The 20624-nt window shown below is 37.1% G+C and overlaps 1 protein-coding gene across 1 annotated transcript in view; it reads left to right on the top strand.

Annotated features, from left to right (window-relative positions):
- Positions 1-349: 349 nt before the first annotated feature.
- The window catches only part of Smp_120360 (helicase, putative), a gene marked incomplete at its 5' end in the record, with an annotated part of 35923 nt that continues 15648 nt past the window's right edge, over positions 350-20624 (top strand). Inside the window, 7 exons of the mRNA XM_018792340.1 lie at positions 350-428; positions 6940-7093; positions 9266-9425; positions 9467-9642; positions 12477-12674; positions 15709-15997; positions 19457-19556. Coding sequence (XP_018644107.1) covers positions 350-428; positions 6940-7093; positions 9266-9425; positions 9467-9642; positions 12477-12674; positions 15709-15997; positions 19457-19556 — 1156 coding nt within the window. The remainder of the gene's footprint in view (positions 429-6939; positions 7094-9265; positions 9426-9466; positions 9643-12476; positions 12675-15708; positions 15998-19456; positions 19557-20624) is intronic.

Here is a 20624-nt window from a genome sequence, read left to right as displayed (position 1 = left end):
GGCAAATTTGATATCAGCCTATGTATTGGAATGCTAAATTTAGCACAAAATGAACTAAACGGTACTATTGCTTCCGAACGGAGGTTCGTTGTACTTTTCTTGGATAAGCATTGATGACGACAACACTTTAGAGTATATTTTACATCCAGTCTTCAAAGCAGGAAATTTTCTATGGCATGTTGGAACCCGGTTCATGTCATTTTATTCCTCAAAGTTGTTCAGAATCGGTCCCATAAGTACAACTCACCTTATGGTCTGCTTTCTATCAAATCTAAAGCGACAGAATTTGTAGTATTTGGTGGTTTTCGAGGTTAGATTATGTCAGTAGAGTTTTTTATAACTCAGGATGATGGCTTCAAATCATAAATCAAGTATCACGAATTTGTTGAACACAGTACGTGTACAAAATGATATTCTTCATCGTAAAAGTAAGTGGTCCACATCTCGGAAGTTCCATATTGTTCGAATGAATCAATAACGGCTGTCCTGACAAGCTCATGTAGATAATTAATTAACTGACGATTAACCTCTGGTTTGAAAAGTGTACTACGCGGTATCTGGAGTAGTATTGAAATCCCTCAGGATGCAAAATGCACTGCAGAAGTCTCTCAGTATTTTTTTCGAGCCACTGTCTTTTTTATCTATTAAAACGACAAACTCCAACGGTCGTTCTATGAACTTCTTTCAGCTGACAAAGCAAAGAGATGCTGGAAACTCTAAAACCGTGCGAAACATTTACTTCTTGACAATAGAGACTGTTCTCAAGAATGTAGCCAGTTTAAAACAACAATGCGTTCATTTTAGACTGAAAAAAACATAAAAGCGCTCAATAATAACACTGTGCCAGTCAAGCACATCACTTGAAAAGATCTCCACCACAAAAGTAGCTAATAGATGAAGATTTAAGCTCATCAGCACATCCCGACTTATAATCATTTTCTAAGTTATGTATGACAGGAGGGAATTCTTAGGTTTGAGAATAGGTTGATTATCGGGGCTCGTTCAGTCTCAGTGACACACGAAATGGAAATTTTCCCAGCTCTTAAGCGCCCAGTTGAAAGCGAAATATAGCATTCCAATACATAGGCTGATATCAAATTTGCCCTCTGACTAGCCTTCCGTGACCAAATGTAAGACCAGCCGCCCAAATGTATTCAAGTTATTGACTTTTACAACAGAGAGATGTCGAAGCTCAGGAGTTCGATTTCGTGATTTTTTTCACTTTACAATGATAATCTTGGACGGACATCACAACCAACGGAAGATTGAACGTTAAAATAGCCGAAACTTCTCAGCTAGACATCCCGAAAATCTGTAGAATTGTAGTCTACTTCGTCATTAGTACTGCTCTAGTAATAGAGCTAATCCTAAAATTGCAGGTTTGTCATCATGTAACTACCTAATCTATAAGATCTTGCGTGAAAGCCACATCATTGTCTACACCAACTCATCGTATCGTAACATCAGCAGTATGTGATGGAGAACACATTTAGGCCGGAGATAGGACGATATATTTAATATGAATCAGGGGTATAGCCCAAATAAGAGTGATGACGCCTGCAAGGCCGAGTCATGCCATCCGATTAACTGAATTAATCCTTCCTGCCCTCTCCATTGCTGGCCTCTTCGTGTCAACTTTTGAATATAAATCTTTTCAATAATTATATGCCCGACTTCAAAGATTGTGTGGTACGGTCCAATGCCACTGAAGGGTTTCTTTTCACATTACACTACAGCGGGCGTAATGATGTTTCACGCCTGTTTCGTCTTCAAACTGATAGAACAATATAATTTGTATGAAAGATATGTCGAATTTGACTTCCTATATATTCTGTCAATATGTTCCGTTGATTACAACGTAGATGTAAAAATCTGAATAAGGAAGAGTTTGAGTGGTATATATTTCGGATAATAGATAATCTAGATGACAAATAAATAATGAGGCGAGATTCATCCGAACTGAAGTGGCAGAAATGGTTGACTTGACTTCGCCATAGGTGATTCAACATTTACAGTCAAACAGATGGAGCGGGCTAGACACATATGACGAACAGAGTGATCGATAAATGGACACACATAAGTAGGCTGACAAGGAAAATTAGGTTTACAAATAATGACACAGAAGAGCAATATAACTTTGTGCAAAATTTGAAACAATCTACGTAGGTATGTAATGAAAAAGAAAGTACTACAACTAGTCACAACAGAATATAGGAATTTAATGGAAAGATAACGTGCACACATGAGGGATGAATTTATGACACTGAAACATCGTCCATGAAAAACAAGGTGTACGGACTATATATGTGGGTGGCGAGTGGCATGAGATTATGAATGAGGTAATACTCGTGTAATAGAGTTGATATACGCTTGTAGAGTGAATGCTGAAGCACTAAAAATAACATGGTATAATTAGTTCGTAATAGTTTGAAAACAAAGCTCGATAAATCGTCTAAAGTTTATGAGCATAACAGTTGATCAAAATTCAAGAGGTGAATATAACAGGGATTTAGTTTAAATAGTTCATGATGAAAAAGTCATCTAGTTCAAAGCCGCGGCCTGTTCACAATCACATGGCCACTACAGAATACATCCGCGCGAGATAATAAACTGGAATATAGGACTTGGCAGCAGAATAGTGGAGACCTGGAACATGTATTTCTTGCTCTGGCTGAAGACCATGCTTCCCACTGAAATCTGGTTCTGCAATGATGGAGTGAACATTACCTACTTACCTACGCCTGTTATCCCTCATGGAGGTGGATAGGTCGCCAACCAGCACCAGTCCTCACCTTAAACCTACACTGGTATTATTAGCTTATTATCCAGAGTGGTCATGTTCCAAATTATTTTCATATTATCATTATTATTATACTTGTCTACACTTATCCCCCATTTACAGTCTAGTTCACCCATTATTTTTCTATATAAGTGTTCTTAACAAGTATATGTGTGATCAGATTGTTCGCAATGTATTGCGCTAATATATCACATAGTTCTGATAACCTTCATCTTATTAAACTATCGGAATTTATCAAAGGGACTAATTGCTTTAAATTAATATATTTCCCTGCTAGTTTCTTCGTTGTGCCATGTAGCTGTCTCATCTCCTTCTCTTTCAGCCTTTTCTGCTGTCATTTCTGGCTCTTCCACGTATTTCTGCTTGTCAGCTCTAAAGCTCCCTTGTTTGCCTCTCTGTGTTCGGCATGTGCCTTGACTTTCTCTGTTCTTGTTCGACTGTTGTTAATGCTTCTTTGATCCCTTTCGATTGTCCTCCATCGTGGTTTATTTTTTCAGTTGATCCTGCAAGGCTTTGAACCTGCTGTTGAGAGTTATTATGAATTGGTTGAGTTTTTTAGTATCTCGTAGGAAGGCTGTATTGAACCTTTGTACTACTGTTTAGTGTTTATTTAGCTCCAAATTCATCTTGGCCACATCCAGGTGGTGATCTGAAGCTATGTCAGCTCCTCTCCTGGTTTTCGCATCTTTCATTGTCCTTCTGAATTTTTTTATTGATAAAAATATGATCTATCTGGTTCTCCGTGGTGTGGTCCGGTGAGACCCATGTAGTTTTTTGTATGCGTTTGTGTGAGAATATTGTGCTACCTATAACCAACTTGTTGAGTGTGCATAGGTTTGAAGGTCTCTCCCCATTTTCGTTTCACTCTCCCAGTCCATGTCGTCTCATGATATCTTCATATCCGGTGTTGTCCATTCCCACTTTGGCGTTTAGGTCTCCCATCTGGATTGTGATATCCTTTCATGGGAACTTCTCTATGATTGATTGCAGCCTCAAGTAGAACTGATCTTTATCGTCTTCGTCGCTATCATTGGTGAATGCATAACATTGGATAACATTCACTGTGATCTCCTCCTTCTTTGTTTTGAATGATGATTTGATAATTCTGGATCCATGAGATTCCCATCCTACAAGTGCATTTCGTGCTTCTCTGGACAGCACTAGAGCGACTCTATTAGTGTGTGGAGCATTTTCCTCTTCGTGATCGGAGTACAGAAGCATCTCTCCCGTATCTAGCCTTTGCTGTCCAGCTTGAGTTCGATGGGTTTCACTGATTCCGAGTACTGCAAAATTGTATCTCCTCCTTTCCGTTGCTATTTGACTAGTCTTCCCGGTCTCCCACATTGTTCGAGCGTTCCATGTACTTATAAAATTTGTTGCTCTGGTTGTTAGAAGGGGCATCGGCGTCGTGATTTCCGAAGAACCTCGGATTTCGTCGTGAGGCGTCATAATTCTTCTTTGCACTCGTAGGGCAGGGTTTAAATATTTTAATTTGTTTGACATTTTTTAGCGAGTTTGTTTTCTACTGGATGGGGTTGCCTACCCCATACACAACCCTTCCTGCTTTACCCGGGCTTGGAGCCGGGAGTAATTTTAGAAGTGCCACAGGCGGAGTTACTCTATGGATTATTTTATGTATATGTCTTCATTGTATGATTACTAAGTGACCGAATTACTTTATAATATAGAGAAACACGTTTTTCAGTACATACCTTAACCATGGAGTAAAGTTTTTTTGCACTTTGGGCTTCATGTCTTGTGTTCAGATTGCTGTGTGGACTTATTTAGAGATTATTAGAAGCTACTAGGGTTATCGAATCGAGTTTTCTTTTTTCAGACTTGTGAGCTATAAACATTAAACTTAATTTTTAAGCAAGAGTTGGTAATTCTTATACCAGTATTTCAAAATTGTCTCTTTTAAGTAACTTGAAGCTAAGTCATTGGACTTACTACAATTTAAGGCTGAGTGCCAGACAAAATTTATCAAACAACTGATATCCAAAATTGCATTCAGTAAACTGAAAATAACTTTCTCTATGGAGTAGAAGGAATTGCAGATTGGGGGATGCTAGACAATTTTTAGTGCTACTTTATGATTCCAGGAAAATCGACCTGGAGATCAGATCTAAGCATTCAAGCCTAACGAGTGTGTAACACTTCCCCCCTTGAAGTTGAATCCTGTGGGTTAATATTTCCAGTACCACTTCATTGATGATGTATTCAGATGATAATCTAAATCAGTAAATTTATTTAGATGTCAAAAATTTGGATCACTGAATTTAAAAACGAGTTATGTTGAGGTCTGATAGTAAACATGGAGCGTCAGTTTACCTCATAATAAAGTCTCTTAAACAACAATCTATTTGTGATCCTACTTGTGGTAAAAAAATACTTACGACTATGGCTTGAGAATAGTACAGGAGAAAAATTAAATTAACTAAGGTCAAGGCCACTACAAAGTGGATACCCTTCTCGATTTCACAATTATAAAATACAACCTTCCGAACCAGTGTAATTCGCGTTGGTTTTCTGAAGCACCAGATACTCTCCGGACTATAACATTACAATCTGAACAGCACAGCTCAATCCTTCTTTGAACTGGGAGGGCAGAGTTTGAATGGTTTAATTTACTTAACCTGGTTGACGTTTTTTTAGCAAGGTTGTTTTTTACGAGATGGGGTTTCCTGCCCCATGGCCAACCCTCTTGCTTTACTTGGGTTTGGGACTGGAAGTAACTCTAGAGGAGCCACAGATGGAGTTATGGAGTGGACATATAAGTCATGGATTCATTCGAACGTGACAATGAACGCAAAGAGTATGGTGAAACTAAAATTGCACTAAAATACCAACTGGTCGAATTACCAAAACTTCCTGATGTTTCTTAAAATTGGTGTCATGCACTTGGTCGAAGAATATACCGTCCACTAACACATAATAACGCTCAGAAGAAACGGATACATCTACTAATAACACTTTTATCACGTTTGATGTTTGAATAATTACTTATAGTTTGGGCCATTGATATCCCACCCGTAAATATCAGTTCAGAGGGGGTGATACCCAGATGGTGGTTTCATAAGCAAAGCATCGAATCAGTCAAAAGAAATAGCCTTATTGGATATGTAGGCGAAGTCACGAGGAGGAAATCCGGTCACACCAGACACATACACCTTACATCCCATGTTATGATTGTTTTCCTCATGTCTGCTCAAGGCGAAATCTTGGACTATTAACCAGAGAGTTCGGACATACGCTCAAACTGCCAAAGCATATGGAACTCTTCACTTTATATGAAGACAGCTTGGCAGGACCACTCCAGACCCGTTTCTGATACTTGAAATCTTACCTCGAAGTTCACAACGTTTCTCTTGCGAAACATAAATCTCTCAGACCAAGTGCAAGGACCAGCAAAATGTGAGTGACAGGGCTAAGAAGTAAATCTTACGAAGATAAACTTTGACACCCATGGCTATTTTCGTGTGGTATCTTCAAGGTATTGTAGTTTGACAACACTTTACCAGTAACTTCTATAATCGATTCGCTCCCACTTAGTGAAATCAAAAGTAAGAAGCGAGGAGATTGGAAGATATATTTGAAAGATTATCAATATATCGAGAAGTGATTGATCTAAACTGGCTAGTGATCGCTGGAGACGTTGAGCACGCCGTTCCAACCTGTGATCTGGTGCGGATGCATGACCGAGCGCCTTCAGCTAGGTGATTCCATCAAAACTAATGTGGTGAGCATCCAATGTCGACCACCTACAGAGCTATTGATTTGGGGGATTTCATTACCTCTTCTACTCGTGACATCCTCAAACTCCTGAAACAATTATCTCTTGACATGTAAACTTTATTTCTCTTGTTTTCACATTGCAATCAATCAATTTTCACTCCGGTAGTATGATAATCACGTATTCCAGAAACCCTACTACTCTGTGACAAATGCACTCAGATTACAAGATATATACACACAAATAACGACCAACACGATAAAAATGAAGTAGTCAAGTGGCTAAGAGAGCAATCATAGGACATTACCAAAGGCCTGAAACTATTTAAAACATCATGAAATGAGCTCAAAAAGTCAGTCGTTTTAACTAAGCTCATCAAATGGATATTAAAGGTTGAATCTCAAAGGTCTTGAGAAGGAGGGACTTTTAAGTATCATGTCTGCTTTTGGTTTAGATCTTGACGAATTGACTTCAGCTTTCGATCCTAAGAAACCGTCTTCTGAGACTTCTGCAGATACCGGTTCTACACAACCTGGTGACTTCGAAGAAAAAAAGCGAAAGTAAGTTCAATAGATTTCTCAACAGTGTTCCTCGTAAACAAGCATTCACAATTAATCTTCTGTAGGACTGTTTTACGCATGTTAGTCTGCTATTATCTAGATGCCTCAGTACCTAAAGACCCGAAATATCTATCACATGTACATATAACAGTGAATTTTCATCCTTTGATGGAAAGTAGGTTTATAAAACTTTGAACCCATTACATGACGGATTCTTCAAAATTTTTCATCACCCTTAAGTATTAACGCTGTATCATGTTCAACATAAATCTGCCACGTTTCTTTCAGGATGAGGTCACTATCTGGTCGAAATTTAATGCTTCCACCGACTACGAATACTAAACCAGTCTTTCTGAAACCACGTACACCATTCAAACTGACTTCCTCCAACGTTCGCACACTAATACAGATCGGGCAACAGATAGGGCTGGCTATGTCTTTAGAAAGTCTTAATGTTGATGTTTGTTGTCTATCCGAGACCCGTGTTCAAGACTCGTGAAGTACTACAAATTCGCTCTCCATATGTGGCTTCAAAAGACTTGTTTTACGTGTGTTTATCCGGGGAACCTGTAGCATGATTTATGCAGACTCCGTGGTACCACTCTTTTCGCTCATCGCACTGCATACCACCATCCACCAGGTCTTGACAACGTGAGCACTGACAATTGATTTTTTCCACACTAGCCACTAATCAAAGGTTGTCAGATAGATTAGGCAAGCAACACTCTGATGCAAAAACTGATAACCAAAAAAGTTGGGCAAAAAATGAACCGCGAACTGTGAGGTTCAAAAAGTACAGTACCCCAAAAGCTGTTGTACTCAATAAGAGTACAAATGCAAAAAATTTCCTTAAAAAACAAAACTCCTGGTGTTACTGTGACTAAAATAAATCCAACTAAAGTGAAGATAGGGGTCTTAGTGTATAATAAAAGGTCTAAAGCATAAACTTAACGCAGCGAGGAGAAATACCACTGTTTTTTAGATAGCTTAATTAAGAATATTGCATGGACACATGGATCTTAATAAATACATATGAAGATTTTTCTTTCCTACCTATGAAAATTAAGTCAGCTGTGTGGTGCTAACGCTACTAGCAAGTGAAGCTTGTATTTTAAGATTATAGTTTATCGTTGTTATAAATACAATTACGTCAGTAAATTGTTATGATAAGTGCCTCGCTACAAGTTAATTATAAAGTAATATGGTATATTACTATAGATTTCGAACTGCGACGTTTCTGGTTTTACCAATTTGTAAAACCTGGCTAGCGTTCTACACATTTTGGCACTGTAGATTTAATGACTGAAGACCTCACCACTCCTTAGATCATTAATTGAACTGGTGAGGTTACAGTGTTGAAAGTCCACCCTTTGTCCGATGTTAAGCTTAAAACTCCTTATTGTGCTACATCTTTTGTCTTCTCTCTGATATACGTTCACAATTTTTCCCTACTGGTTTCTCATTTCATTTTTAACACATTTCTCCCATGTTTTCCACGTAATTTGTGTTCATTGTGATCTTTTTTGACAACTAAGATCGACTTAGAATATCACCAGGCCCTTTGTTGCTTTTACTTGAGTATTTCACGAAATTGCCAACATGCATGGAATTAAGGTTGGTTGGCATCTCATTGATGATTTTCTTGGCCATGTTTGATGTAGATATTCGCCACAAGAATTGCGATTACAATGTTTTAGCCGGGAGCATTCGGGTTTAACCCATGTTCTCTATAGAAGTGCTTGTATTACATGTTTGTTCAAATTATATTTTCTAAAGCATGGCTTAACATTCCAAAGTTTAATGCCAAACATATTTTTTATCGTTTAAAACACCTAACTCAGTTCCTGTCATTCTTAACCCTCAAAATTCTTTGACATGTGATGCAAGAAACTAATGCTTTCTGTTAGTGTTGCTTTAGTGACAAGGGTAAAACTGGTAAGCTCTCAACACGAGATAACTTGTTTTAGTTAGCAGCACATTCGTTAAATCAGTCTGTTTGTTCGACAGTTTGACTAAAACACAAACGAAAATATGGCTTATCTATAATTCCGTCAGATTGGGGTCAAATCTCAGGGGTATTCAATATTTCCCCAAGGTTTTCTGTTGTTTTCACAGTAATTACATTTGTAAAGATGCTATTGTACTTAATGTTAAGTGCTTTTTTATCTTCAGAGCAGAAGCCTCACTCAAACCCTTACTGAAAGAAGTAGGGGAAGATTCTACAGATGATTCTCCCAAACGTTCGAAACTATCTGTTACTGATACTCTAGAATTTAATGCTCCCAGAATACAAATACATAAAATCAGTTCACCCGAAACATGTACACACGAGGTAGTTTTTATCTTGTGTCACATGTCTTTTTTTCTCTAAAGGTCGCTGTTCCTCCGGATATTGAATACAAGCCAATCACTAAAGATTGTGGTTTTCCAGCGAAAACTTTTCCCTTCACGCTTGATGCATTTCAGCAACAAGCAATCATATGTATTGATAATAATCAGTCAGTTCTATTATCAGCTCATACGTCAGCTGGTAAAACTGTTGTGGCTGAGTAAGTTTTATACTAACGATTTAACTTTATTAGTATATCTAATGAGGATTTATACATTCCAAGTGATTCACCACTATATCTAAAAAATGTACTTAGAGTTTTCAGTATATTATTGTTTATTTAATCGTGAAATCACTAAAACTAATCCAGCTCTCGAATCTTATAATTCATCCCACAATGACTATGAAATTTTCAAGTAGTCAACTTGCGGGTAATTTGTGCAAGTACGGGTGTTATTAAATACATGTGCTTTTGGTTTTCGTATGCTATGTTACTGGGTTTTGACACTAGTATCCGAAGTTGTAAGTTGACGATTTTTTTTCTAAAAGGTCCAAGCTGGTGTTGAAGCTTTAATATTGTATATCTATTGCTGTATTCGGAAGTAACTGAAATTCTAAATTGAGATAGAAAACCAAGTGAAGATAAGACAGTCAAGGAACTAGCGTTTGGGGAAAATCTAACTCGTTCGACCTTATATAGGTGGGAAAGTGTTCATACGTCTAGATCAAATGTAAATCAGTAAGTTGGTAGAATTAAAATAAAAAGGCAATGAAAAATACATATTAATACTTCACAGTGTTTACGTGAATTCATAGTGCTTCTAGAAGTTCGTAAATTTCAAGGTTACTACTAGATCCACTAACAATAACAGTAATAAGAACATATTGAGCATTCTCAGCCAATCATCAATCAGTTTTATCATCTAATCATCTAATTTCATCAGGTAGAATAATTTAGCTTACCAAATTTCATGGAGTTTGTGAGATTAAATACGCAGGTAAAGGTAAGTAATTAGAAACTATGAAATTGTGCCAGCCATCGGAGTATAATTTCAATATTAGATATTTCCGAAATTTTGACGCGTACTGTAAAAATTATGCGAATTCTCAAGACTGACTCTCAAGGACGTAGATACGTTAATAATTATCTTCACACTCTTGCTGGTCCTGGATTATGGTCACTGTTGAGGATCTTAAATTCTCAAATACAGTCTAGTTACTTATCTACTTAGAATACGCAGATGACATAGTCCTGTTTAGTGAAGACGCTGACAAAATGCAGTCTTCTGTTAGAACTAAGTAATAATGCCAGGATGTTTGGGATGCGTTTCTCCCCATCCAAATGTAAATTGTTACTCCAGGACTGGCCTGCGTCAACACCTGAACTAAGGATAGGGAGTGAAGTAGTAGAACGCGTCGACAACTTCACTTATCTTGGAAGTCTGATCAGCCCTAATGGGTTGGTGTCTGACGAAATCTCAGCACGGATTCAAAAAGCTCGTTTGGCTTTTGCCAACTTACGTCACCTATGGCGAAGACGAGATATCCGTCTATCAATTAAGGGACGAGTATACTGCGCAGCAGTTTGCTCTGTTCTACTTTACGGCTGTGAAACATGGCCATTAAGAGTAGAAGATACTCGTAAGTTACTAGTATTTGACCACAGATGCCTTAGAAATATTGCTCGCATCTGCTGGGGTCTGCGGGTAAGTAATAGTGAGGTTAGACGCAGGGTATTAGGGAATGATGGTAGGTCAGTTGATGAGGTTGTTAATCTTCATCGACTGAGATGGTTGGGCCACGTGTTACTTATGCCTGAACACCGATTACCACGACGCGCAATGTTGACCAGTGTAGGGGGTGGTTGGAAGAGAGTTAGGGGCGGCCAAACCAAAACATGGCATCAGTGCTTGAAGTCACTAACTTCTAGTCTGAGCCATGTTGGTAGATGCAGACTACCTGGTTGGGGTCCGTGTGACTATCGTAATAAATGGTTGGAGACTCTAGGTGACATGGCTCAGAATCGATCACAATGGCGTAGGTGTATACACTCTTTATCTTCCCTCAAACCTTGAGATTAAAATTGCTTCATACCTTTTTTCCTTCCTATACTATATCCTTATATACAACCTTTCTTTATATACTACTACCACTAAATTAATTACGTCTATGAATCCGGTGTTCATCTTGTTGTGCTAACGAGGTATGGCAACTTGGACCGATGCATATATGTGCCTGGTCCTACGTTGTCGCTGACTGACTGTCAGTCTAGTTGGAAGAAATTGAGTGAAAGATTATATATTAATTTATATGTTTTGTCCATTTCGTTGGTTTTCAATTTAACCCAGTATGATTTCTGTTTATTTAACTTCTGAATTAGTTCAGTATAATTTTTTTCCCAGTATAAGATTAATTTATATAAACTAATCCAATATGTTTTTTTCGTTTGCTTCACATTTGTTCAGTATAATACTTAATTGTACAAATTCTGTGTTACAGTTGTTCATTTTGAAAATTTCTTTAAATAATGATTACTGATTGTAATCTCTGTATATTGAAGTGTATTCGAATGTGAATTAATCTTTTCGGGTCTCTATAAATAAAGCTTCTAGATAATCTTGAACTTCAGTCTCCTGTCGACGGGCAGAGGAGATAAGGATAGTATGCAGACCCGCTCGTTGTCATGAAAGTCGAAGTTACGAATTATTCATACGTGTATTAAACTCTAATAATCTTTGTATTTTCAGTTACCTATTGGTCAGGATATTCCTCGGTAATTCTCTGTTAGGAAGATGTTTCTTCAAACTCCATTGGAGAATTAAAAGGCATATACAAAAACACGGTAAGCAGAGTGAGCGCACGATATCACCACTTCAATGTTCCAAACTCGCTACTAAGTTAAACAGTGTTCCCCAGCTCTACCATTCTGGGAAATGTTTTGACGGAGTTACATTGCGATGGAATCAAAGAATCATAATCTTTTAACATTTGACCAATATCTTTTTTAGTTTTTCTATATTGTCATCAAACTAACCATTTATCGTGTTATTTTAGATATGCAATCGCAACAGCCCTACGGGAAAAACAACGTGTAATTTATACTACTCCTATTAAAGCGCTTAGCAATCAGAAGTACAGAGAATTTTTCGAAGCCTTCCCAGAAGTAGGATTACTTACAGGTGATGCTACAATCAATCCCAGCGCTAGTGTACTTATCATGACCACAGAAATCCTTCAATCCATGTTGTATAAGTGAGATCGTTATTTTTACCTAACTTATTATTGCTTATAATTGTCACCTGCTTCAATTATTTCTTGTAAAAGAGTAGCATGGCAGTAAGTATTGCCAACACGGTTTTACGTAAATAGGTCTCAGTTACAGTTTGTGTAATGAACTCAACTCCAATCTAAATAAAGACAGAACAAATATTGATGCAGAATAGTATGAATTCATTATATTTCGTGGTTTCTCATCAGCTGCTCACAATCCCAATGCTAAAACTCTAACACATATTTGGTTGTGTTGTATCCCCTGGCGAATTATGAATCATAAATCTGAGGTCCATTTATGGACAAATGTAATACGCCTATCCCTATTGGATAGTTGTTAAATAAGTGACCTCATCGTTTCCGTGTTCCTCTTATCATAACCTTTATTTTGACCTTGGAACTATTATTATTGATTACTTTCCCCCTAGCTACAGCCACATTGGCCAATTACTGTACAAATGTTATTTTTCTATTTTTGATATGTGTGGTCTGTTTGGTTAGTATATATAACCCAGTATGCTTGTAAATAATGATTCATATTGCTGAGGCTGTTATTTGTGTTCTGGACTTAACGGCTGGGCTAGGCAGATAGGAAGGACCGAATAGCACCCAAGACTGCTCGTACGTATTTCCTGTATCATTGGACATATATACATATATATTAAGAGGGCAAATTGATACGTTATAACAATTGGCGACGGGGATTCTGGAAAAAAAATACAGCAGCCGCTGACGTCATTTCGGAATTAAATAATCCATAATAATTGCCGGTGTTTTTTGGATTTATTATTATTATTATTTGCATAAAAAAAATGGCTCTAACTTCCGATCAATTTCAGTTGCTAATCCAGCGACAAGAGCAGCGCTTTAGAAAGAGTCAATTGGATTTCATTGACAAGTTACACGCGAAGCTGCTGAATCACCCATGCTTCGGGGGTGCAACGGAAGTTGACGCATTAATTACAAAATTGCGTACAGAGCTGGAAAACGATTACAGAACTAATGAATATGCCGGCGAAAGCCTCAATGAATCCATACAAAGCAATAATTTAAGCGCAGCAGTTATACATGATCAGCCCAGTAACCCAGTACTACCTGTTTCAGAGACATACCCTGTACACGGTCCAAGTCTTATTAACCCTGAAACAAAACGTGCGAGCAATGAATCGTCCAGTTCACAGAGAGACAATATCTTATTAAGCGCCATTAAAATTGCTGCAGTACCCGCCCATGAAGAAACGGAAAACGAATCGAGCAGTGTATTGAATACAGAGGCGCCAAATGAAATTAATCATGATACGAAAAATGTTTCTAATGAATCTAATGATCAAAATTCTGTAATTGTTCTACCAGATTTAGATTATTTTGATGATTCATATGTTCCTGTTGAATTCTCTTATAAAAATGAGAGAAAAATGTCAGATGTATTAAATGATAATCAAGAATCCACTGATTATGATTCATTATCTGCTAATGAGGTTCCAAAAAAATTGAAGCAAACTGTTTCACAAGAATCGAAAGCTGGTGACCTCAAATCAAATGTCGTCGATCCTCATGATCTCGTCAGTTCTAATGCATTCCCTGTTAAATGTGACAAACATATCGCATTAATAGTAACTTGGCTATATGAGGATCCAACAGACTTTCGTGGGGGAGGGTGAATCCGAGAAAATTTAAAATCCGGATATCAACTCCGGATTTCTCAAAAAGGGGAGGTGTTGTATCCCCTGGCGAATTATGAATCATAAATCTGAGGTCCATTTATGGACAAATGTAATACGCCTATCCCTATTGGATAGTTGTTAAATAAGTGACCTCATCGTTTCCGTGTTCCTCTTATCATAACCTTTATTTTGACCTTGGAACTATTATTATTGATTACTTTCCCCCTAGCTACAGCCACATTGGCCAATTACTGTACAAATGTTATTTTTCTATTTTTGATATGTGTGGTCTGTTTGGTTAGTATATATAACCCAGTATGCTTGTAAATAATGATTCATATTGCTGAGGCTGTTATTTGTGTTCTGGACTTAACGGCTGGGCTAGGCAGATAGGAAGGACCGAATAGCACCCAAGACTGCTCGTACGTATTTCCTGTATCATTGGACATATATACATATATATTAAGAGGGCAAATTGATACGTTATAACAGGTTGTAAGCAGCTGATGAGAAACCACGAAATATAATGAATTCATACTATTCTGCATCCATATTTGTTCTGTCTTTATTTAAATTTATAAAGGGAACTAACTGCATCAACTCCAATCGTCATACAAAACTGAATCGTCTGGTCTTAGTGAATGCCATCATAGACTACAGACTTTTACCCTTCTTACCTATAATGTTGCTCTTGATTTTAATATTCGATGGTTCTATCATATAACATGGTCACATTATATATATATATATATATATATATATATATATATATATAATCTACGCATATCCTTACCTTGAAAGCATACGTATTATGATCTTAAAATGTCTGGAAATGGAATACCTTTTGATCATCGGTCGGATATCTTACTCACCTAACTAGCACTGTAGCAAATCGGGTGACAAACAAATCACTACTATCTGTATTTAATCTGACAAGTCGGCAACAGCTATTAAACAACAGCTTAAAATACTCAGATTTTCCTCAATGTAGGCTGCTAAGTGAAATCGCACTCCGGAAGTGAAAGGGTAAGCAATAATGTGATCTCTAAATTCTGGTGAACATCGTACTTTTAAGCAACGATTTCTTTATAAATTTTTATCTTCACCTGGTTAATTGAGCTTGAGGTTGAATTGGTTTTTGGTAACCTTAATTTCCATATTCAAACGGCTAGCTAGACTTCATTCAAATAAATAATTTGAACCAAGTGAATAATAGAATTAATTAACCACTATGTACGTGTTTAAATGCTAAAAGTCCCATCTATTGTGTGGAAGTTAGTCAGCTTTAGCAAACATATTGTTTAACATAAATGTCTTCACACTTAATGATGAGCTTTATTTTTATTTCTTAGAGGTGCTTCAATGGTGCGAGAAGTCGGTTGGGTCATATTTGACGAAATTCATTATATGCGTGACCCTGAACGTGGAGTGGTTTGGGAGGAAACCATAGTGCTTTTACCAGATAGTGTTCGTTATGTGTTTCTTAGTGCTACTATTCCAAATGCTCGCCAGTTTGCTGAATGGATCGCTCACCTTCACCACCAACCATGTCATGTTGTTTCATCTGACTGCCGTCCTGTACCACTACGTCATTATCTATATCCTGTGGGTAGTGAGGGTTTGTTTCTCGTATTAGATGAGGTGAGATCTTGTTTGATGTACTTTATTAAAGTGATTTATGATTTTTATTTCCTTGAGTAAGAAAGAACCGAGTCACCGCAGTGGCAGATGGGGACTTGTTGATCAAAGGTTAGGTAACGATGCCAATCTCCAGGAACTTTGCGCAAACTGCAATCTTTTTCTGGCTAGCACCCACTCTCGGGACGGTTATCGATGATGTACTGCGTGGGGTTCCTCCTCCGGTGACTCAAGTCGATACTCTGATTACATCGCGATCAGCTACCACTGGCGTGTTTGCATTCAAAACTCGTGCTCTTTTTGCATTACCTATCTGGACTCTGATCATGCCCTGGTTTCACCCAATCTTATCTTACGTCTCAGTGGCCTACAAACTCATCGTCTCTAATGGATTAATGTAGACGAATAGACTACAGCTTCCGTTGCAATCAAAATATCGAAATAAACTAGGTTCAAGGCTTATTATTATTATTGTTATTATTATTATTATTATTTAAACACGCAAACATTGGTATGAGGAGGTACCGAACAGATTTGCACCACATAAATCATTCGATTGATGTGAGGGCTGGGATACTGTTATGTCTTGATCAAGGTCGTCGCTGATTTGTTATGACCTTACGAATTAAACATGGACGTAATTCGCGTGAATTATCCACCAATAGAATACGACTTCTACGACCTTCACACTGTGACAATGACGTTCGATTAGTATGAGTAATCTAGCGTCCTTATTGGTCCTTAATCTGCCTAATACGTCCACTTGAGTCCAGAACACCAATAGCAGCTGCTGTAATGCGAATCGTTTATTTCAAGCATACTTTGTCTATATACCAGACAGGCAGACCACACCACACCATAAAATAGAAAATAATATTTGTACAAAATCAAGCCAAATGTGGCTGTAAGCGTGGGAGACAGTATTCAATAAACCGAGTATAATTTAGGAACAATAAATCATATAATAATAATCAATAGGTCAAAATGAAGCTTGTAATAGGATGAATATAGACATAGATAATCTAGTTACTGGATAGTTATACAATAGGAATATAAATAGAATAATAGTCTAATAAAAGGTCCCGCAAGTTATCCGTACTTACTTTTTCCCTAGTATATAACAGATACCGCTCGGGTTCCTAAATAGAAACAGGTGGTTTTCTTATGGGGCCAAGCCCCGAGCCTTTGACCTAAAATTTCAATCTACAAGGTAGTGAAGCAACGTAAGGAGATGCAGTCCCATGGTAGCCGGTGACCAACAATAGGTTCATACGTCTTTTGTTTCCTCAGGGTCCTGAAGCATATCTGCATCACTGGTTTGGAATCAGGGTTTTCCAACTCCCATAGGTGGGTCCTCCATATCCATCGACTCGGTTAAAGCGCCAGACATTCGCTTTTCGCCCTCTCAATTTCGTAAACAAAACCCGTCGCTCAGAAGGCAGTGAATAGGACTTCCCTATCAGTGGTTGTATGCACGTGACCATGTGAGAGCATTACGAGAGGGAGAGCTGACTCTCCCCAATCTCGGCCGTGCCAGGTCATTTGGGGCAAGTTCAAGGCCAGCTACAGCTTTACGTGAAAATGTAGATAAACATTGGCTGCGACTGCATAATGTCATGGGAATAGGTAGTAAAGTCTCTTTCGGCTTTACAAAACGTCCCACTTATAAGTATAGGGTTTCTGCAATCTCTTTATAATTCCTTAAAGCACCTTTGTCTACTTCCACAAATCGAGAGTTTGATGATAAACATAGATTCTTACATATGGAAGTTGTGCCAAGTATGTTTAAAGATCAGGAAGTTTGGCGGTCGAATCATGCTAAAGAGTTGGAAGCAGCAACTGCATCCGGTACCGGCGTAAAGCTGTTTCAGCTCATCCAACTCCCTGACATCAAGAAGTCTGGTGTGATTAAAAAAAGTCTATGAAGCAAGTGTAATGACAATCATTAACGTCTAACAGCGTCTTAAATGATGAACAGAGTTTTGAGAGGAAGACTTCAGCTGATATTTTGTTCCAGAAACATCCATCAAGCTGTCTTTTACTCTGTGTCCAATGATGACTAATCCACCAAACGGGGCCTAGGTTCTTAGAAAACTTCAACTTATGAAGAGCCATAAATCACCAGGCCCAGACGACTCAAGAAAGGCGGAGAAATTTATCTCAGAGAACTGATTAGATTGTTTGGAAAACATAATAGTTCGACACCCTGCAATGAAGCGATAGTTGTTCTCATCTGTAAAAAGTTCAATAACTATCGAGGGATAAGCGTGTTTCCGGTTGCATTCAAACTATTGACTCCAATCATACTTTACAGTTTGTTTGAAATCTGTTAAATATTGACTCTGTGTTCAGTCATCGTTGACTTTGACAGACTGCTGACAACCAGTAGTAATACCATGTTATTAATACAGTGAATTCTATACTGTGTATTATTTGCCGATGCTGAGACGGGGTTTAAAAACTACAGAACTGATCAGTTTATGATATAGCTCCATGGTTTTAAAGAAAACTTTAAAGGACTAGCACTTATCTATCCTTTATGACTCCTTTATTTGAGTTATTGAAATGGTTCAGTTCAGCAGCCTTAAATGATATCAGATGTGGCTCAAAACGAAAATCAATGGCAGTTCTGATGTAGTTTTTGACATTTTTGGTAAACATGAAATGAGCCTCCTTAACTGAAAGAAGTCTTTTTTGGACGTATTTTTAACCGAACTGTATCTCCCATCTTATAGTATTCTTGTTCGCTTGTATTTTCTTCGACTTGACTCTCCCTCTCTTATTTCTCCATAACACTGTCTCTTTGTTGTGTGTCGAATACAATCTTTGGTACTTAGTTATACCAAATTTTATATGAATCAGATCAGATGAAAATAAATAATAACTTCAGGAAATAAAACATCCATATGTATCAGACAACAAATTTCTTTAGTTTTTCGTGTAAACTGTAAGATTGGCGGTAGGTCGCTTATTTTCAATAATACTTAGTGATTATTTTGTTCGAAGTGATGGGAAATATTGTCCGTAAATCCTAGGAGGAAATTTGTTCAGTATATTGTTTATAATTTGATGTCCTTAGCAAGTAGGATGTATGCTCTTATTAATAACCATTAAAAAATCACTCTATGGTAAAGTTTATAGAGAAGCTGTGACAGTATTTTATGTGGCTATGTATTTTTTAAAGGTTTTGTCTACAAGAATGTCACAACTTATTCATATTCTGAAGGTTATTACATTTAGAATGTTTGTGAAATGTTCATAAAAGGTGTGTCTTAGGGAACAGCTAGCAGGTGAAAGCTTTCTGTGACCTGGAAAAGTACACTTTGTTATGGGAATACTGATCTGAACTATTTTGAGTTAATGCAAGTCCCCTACCTAAGTGGATATGAGCAGATGATAAGTAATTATGTATATCCTCGTCTTTCGTAATTGATATCAGCTTGTTTAAATGTTTTCTTATAGGGTAAATATTTGGAACAAAATTTTGAACGAGCTATGCGCTCGTTTCTTTCGGATGAATCATCAAATAAAAGGCAAAAGTCACAAGTTGATTATAATAAACGTGAGTTACCTATTTTCTCATAATATTATGCTCTAAGATGTATCTGATTTATCTGAAATCAATTGAAATCATTGTCGAATACTTCAATTCCTAACAATTAATTAATATAAAGAATGGCGCATACTGTTTACACAAATTCTCGTACTTCCTTACTAAGTTAAATTTGTTGGAAATTATAGTTGTTAAGTGGTAAGCAAGCAGTACCTGCAAAGTTCCTAATCAACCTTCATTATCTAAACATGGACTAGTTCGGGATTTGGTCGATTAGCGCTACAAACTTTGGATACTGAGTTTATAAAATATATTAATCGTAAAGTAAATTTGTATTAATCTCAGCAATTGAGTTGAATTAATTCCAGTGTTTTTTATTCGGTAATTTCATCTGAGCTTCTCTATACCTAAGGAAGGATGGATAAACAATTTCTTATTTCCAATTATTTTACGTTGTTGATTCTATTTATAATGAGTGTAAGTTATTTCATATGAGTAGTTGTAGTATGTGATGTGTGTTAATGTAACTTGATTTCAGTGATTATATAACGCTAAAGAATATGTTCATAGTCATACTAATCACTGTGGTAATCGTCTGCATTTATAAAATTGGAAATATAGAACAGGTAATGCTTGCTCAGGATATATGGTATGTTTGTCAAAAGTATTTGGAAACATGTCAAATCGAAAAACTTTTTTGTTGTTGTCCATAACAGTGGAGTTTAATGTGAATATGGAAATCGGTGACAAATTTCCTATCTATTGAATAATAGTTAAGTGCCAAAATGCGGTTAGTTGCACTCTATCCTATTTATTAAGAGCATCTAAATTCGCTAGTATGTATGAGGTTCATAGTGTCAGCCTTTCTTATTTCTGATAATTTCTCTGAAGTATCTTGGACTGAGTAAAACCTTTGGACTGAGTCTTCTCGATCCATGTGATATGTACAAATATCCCTTTCTTTATAATATTTTCCCCTTATTTTTGTATCATCCATAATTATTTTATTAAGTGACAGATTAAAGTCTTGTAAAATATTATTTGTTTAAGCCAGTTTTTATTCTCTTCAGAAAAATT

Source organism: Schistosoma mansoni (assembly GCF_000237925.1).
Source record: "Schistosoma mansoni, WGS project CABG00000000 data, supercontig 0351, strain Puerto Rico, whole genome shotgun sequence".
Taxonomy (NCBI): Eukaryota; Metazoa; Platyhelminthes; class Trematoda; order Strigeidida; family Schistosomatidae; genus Schistosoma; species Schistosoma mansoni.
Note: the sequence above shows the minus strand (reverse complement) of the source record. Positions and strands in the feature narration are given on the sequence as shown.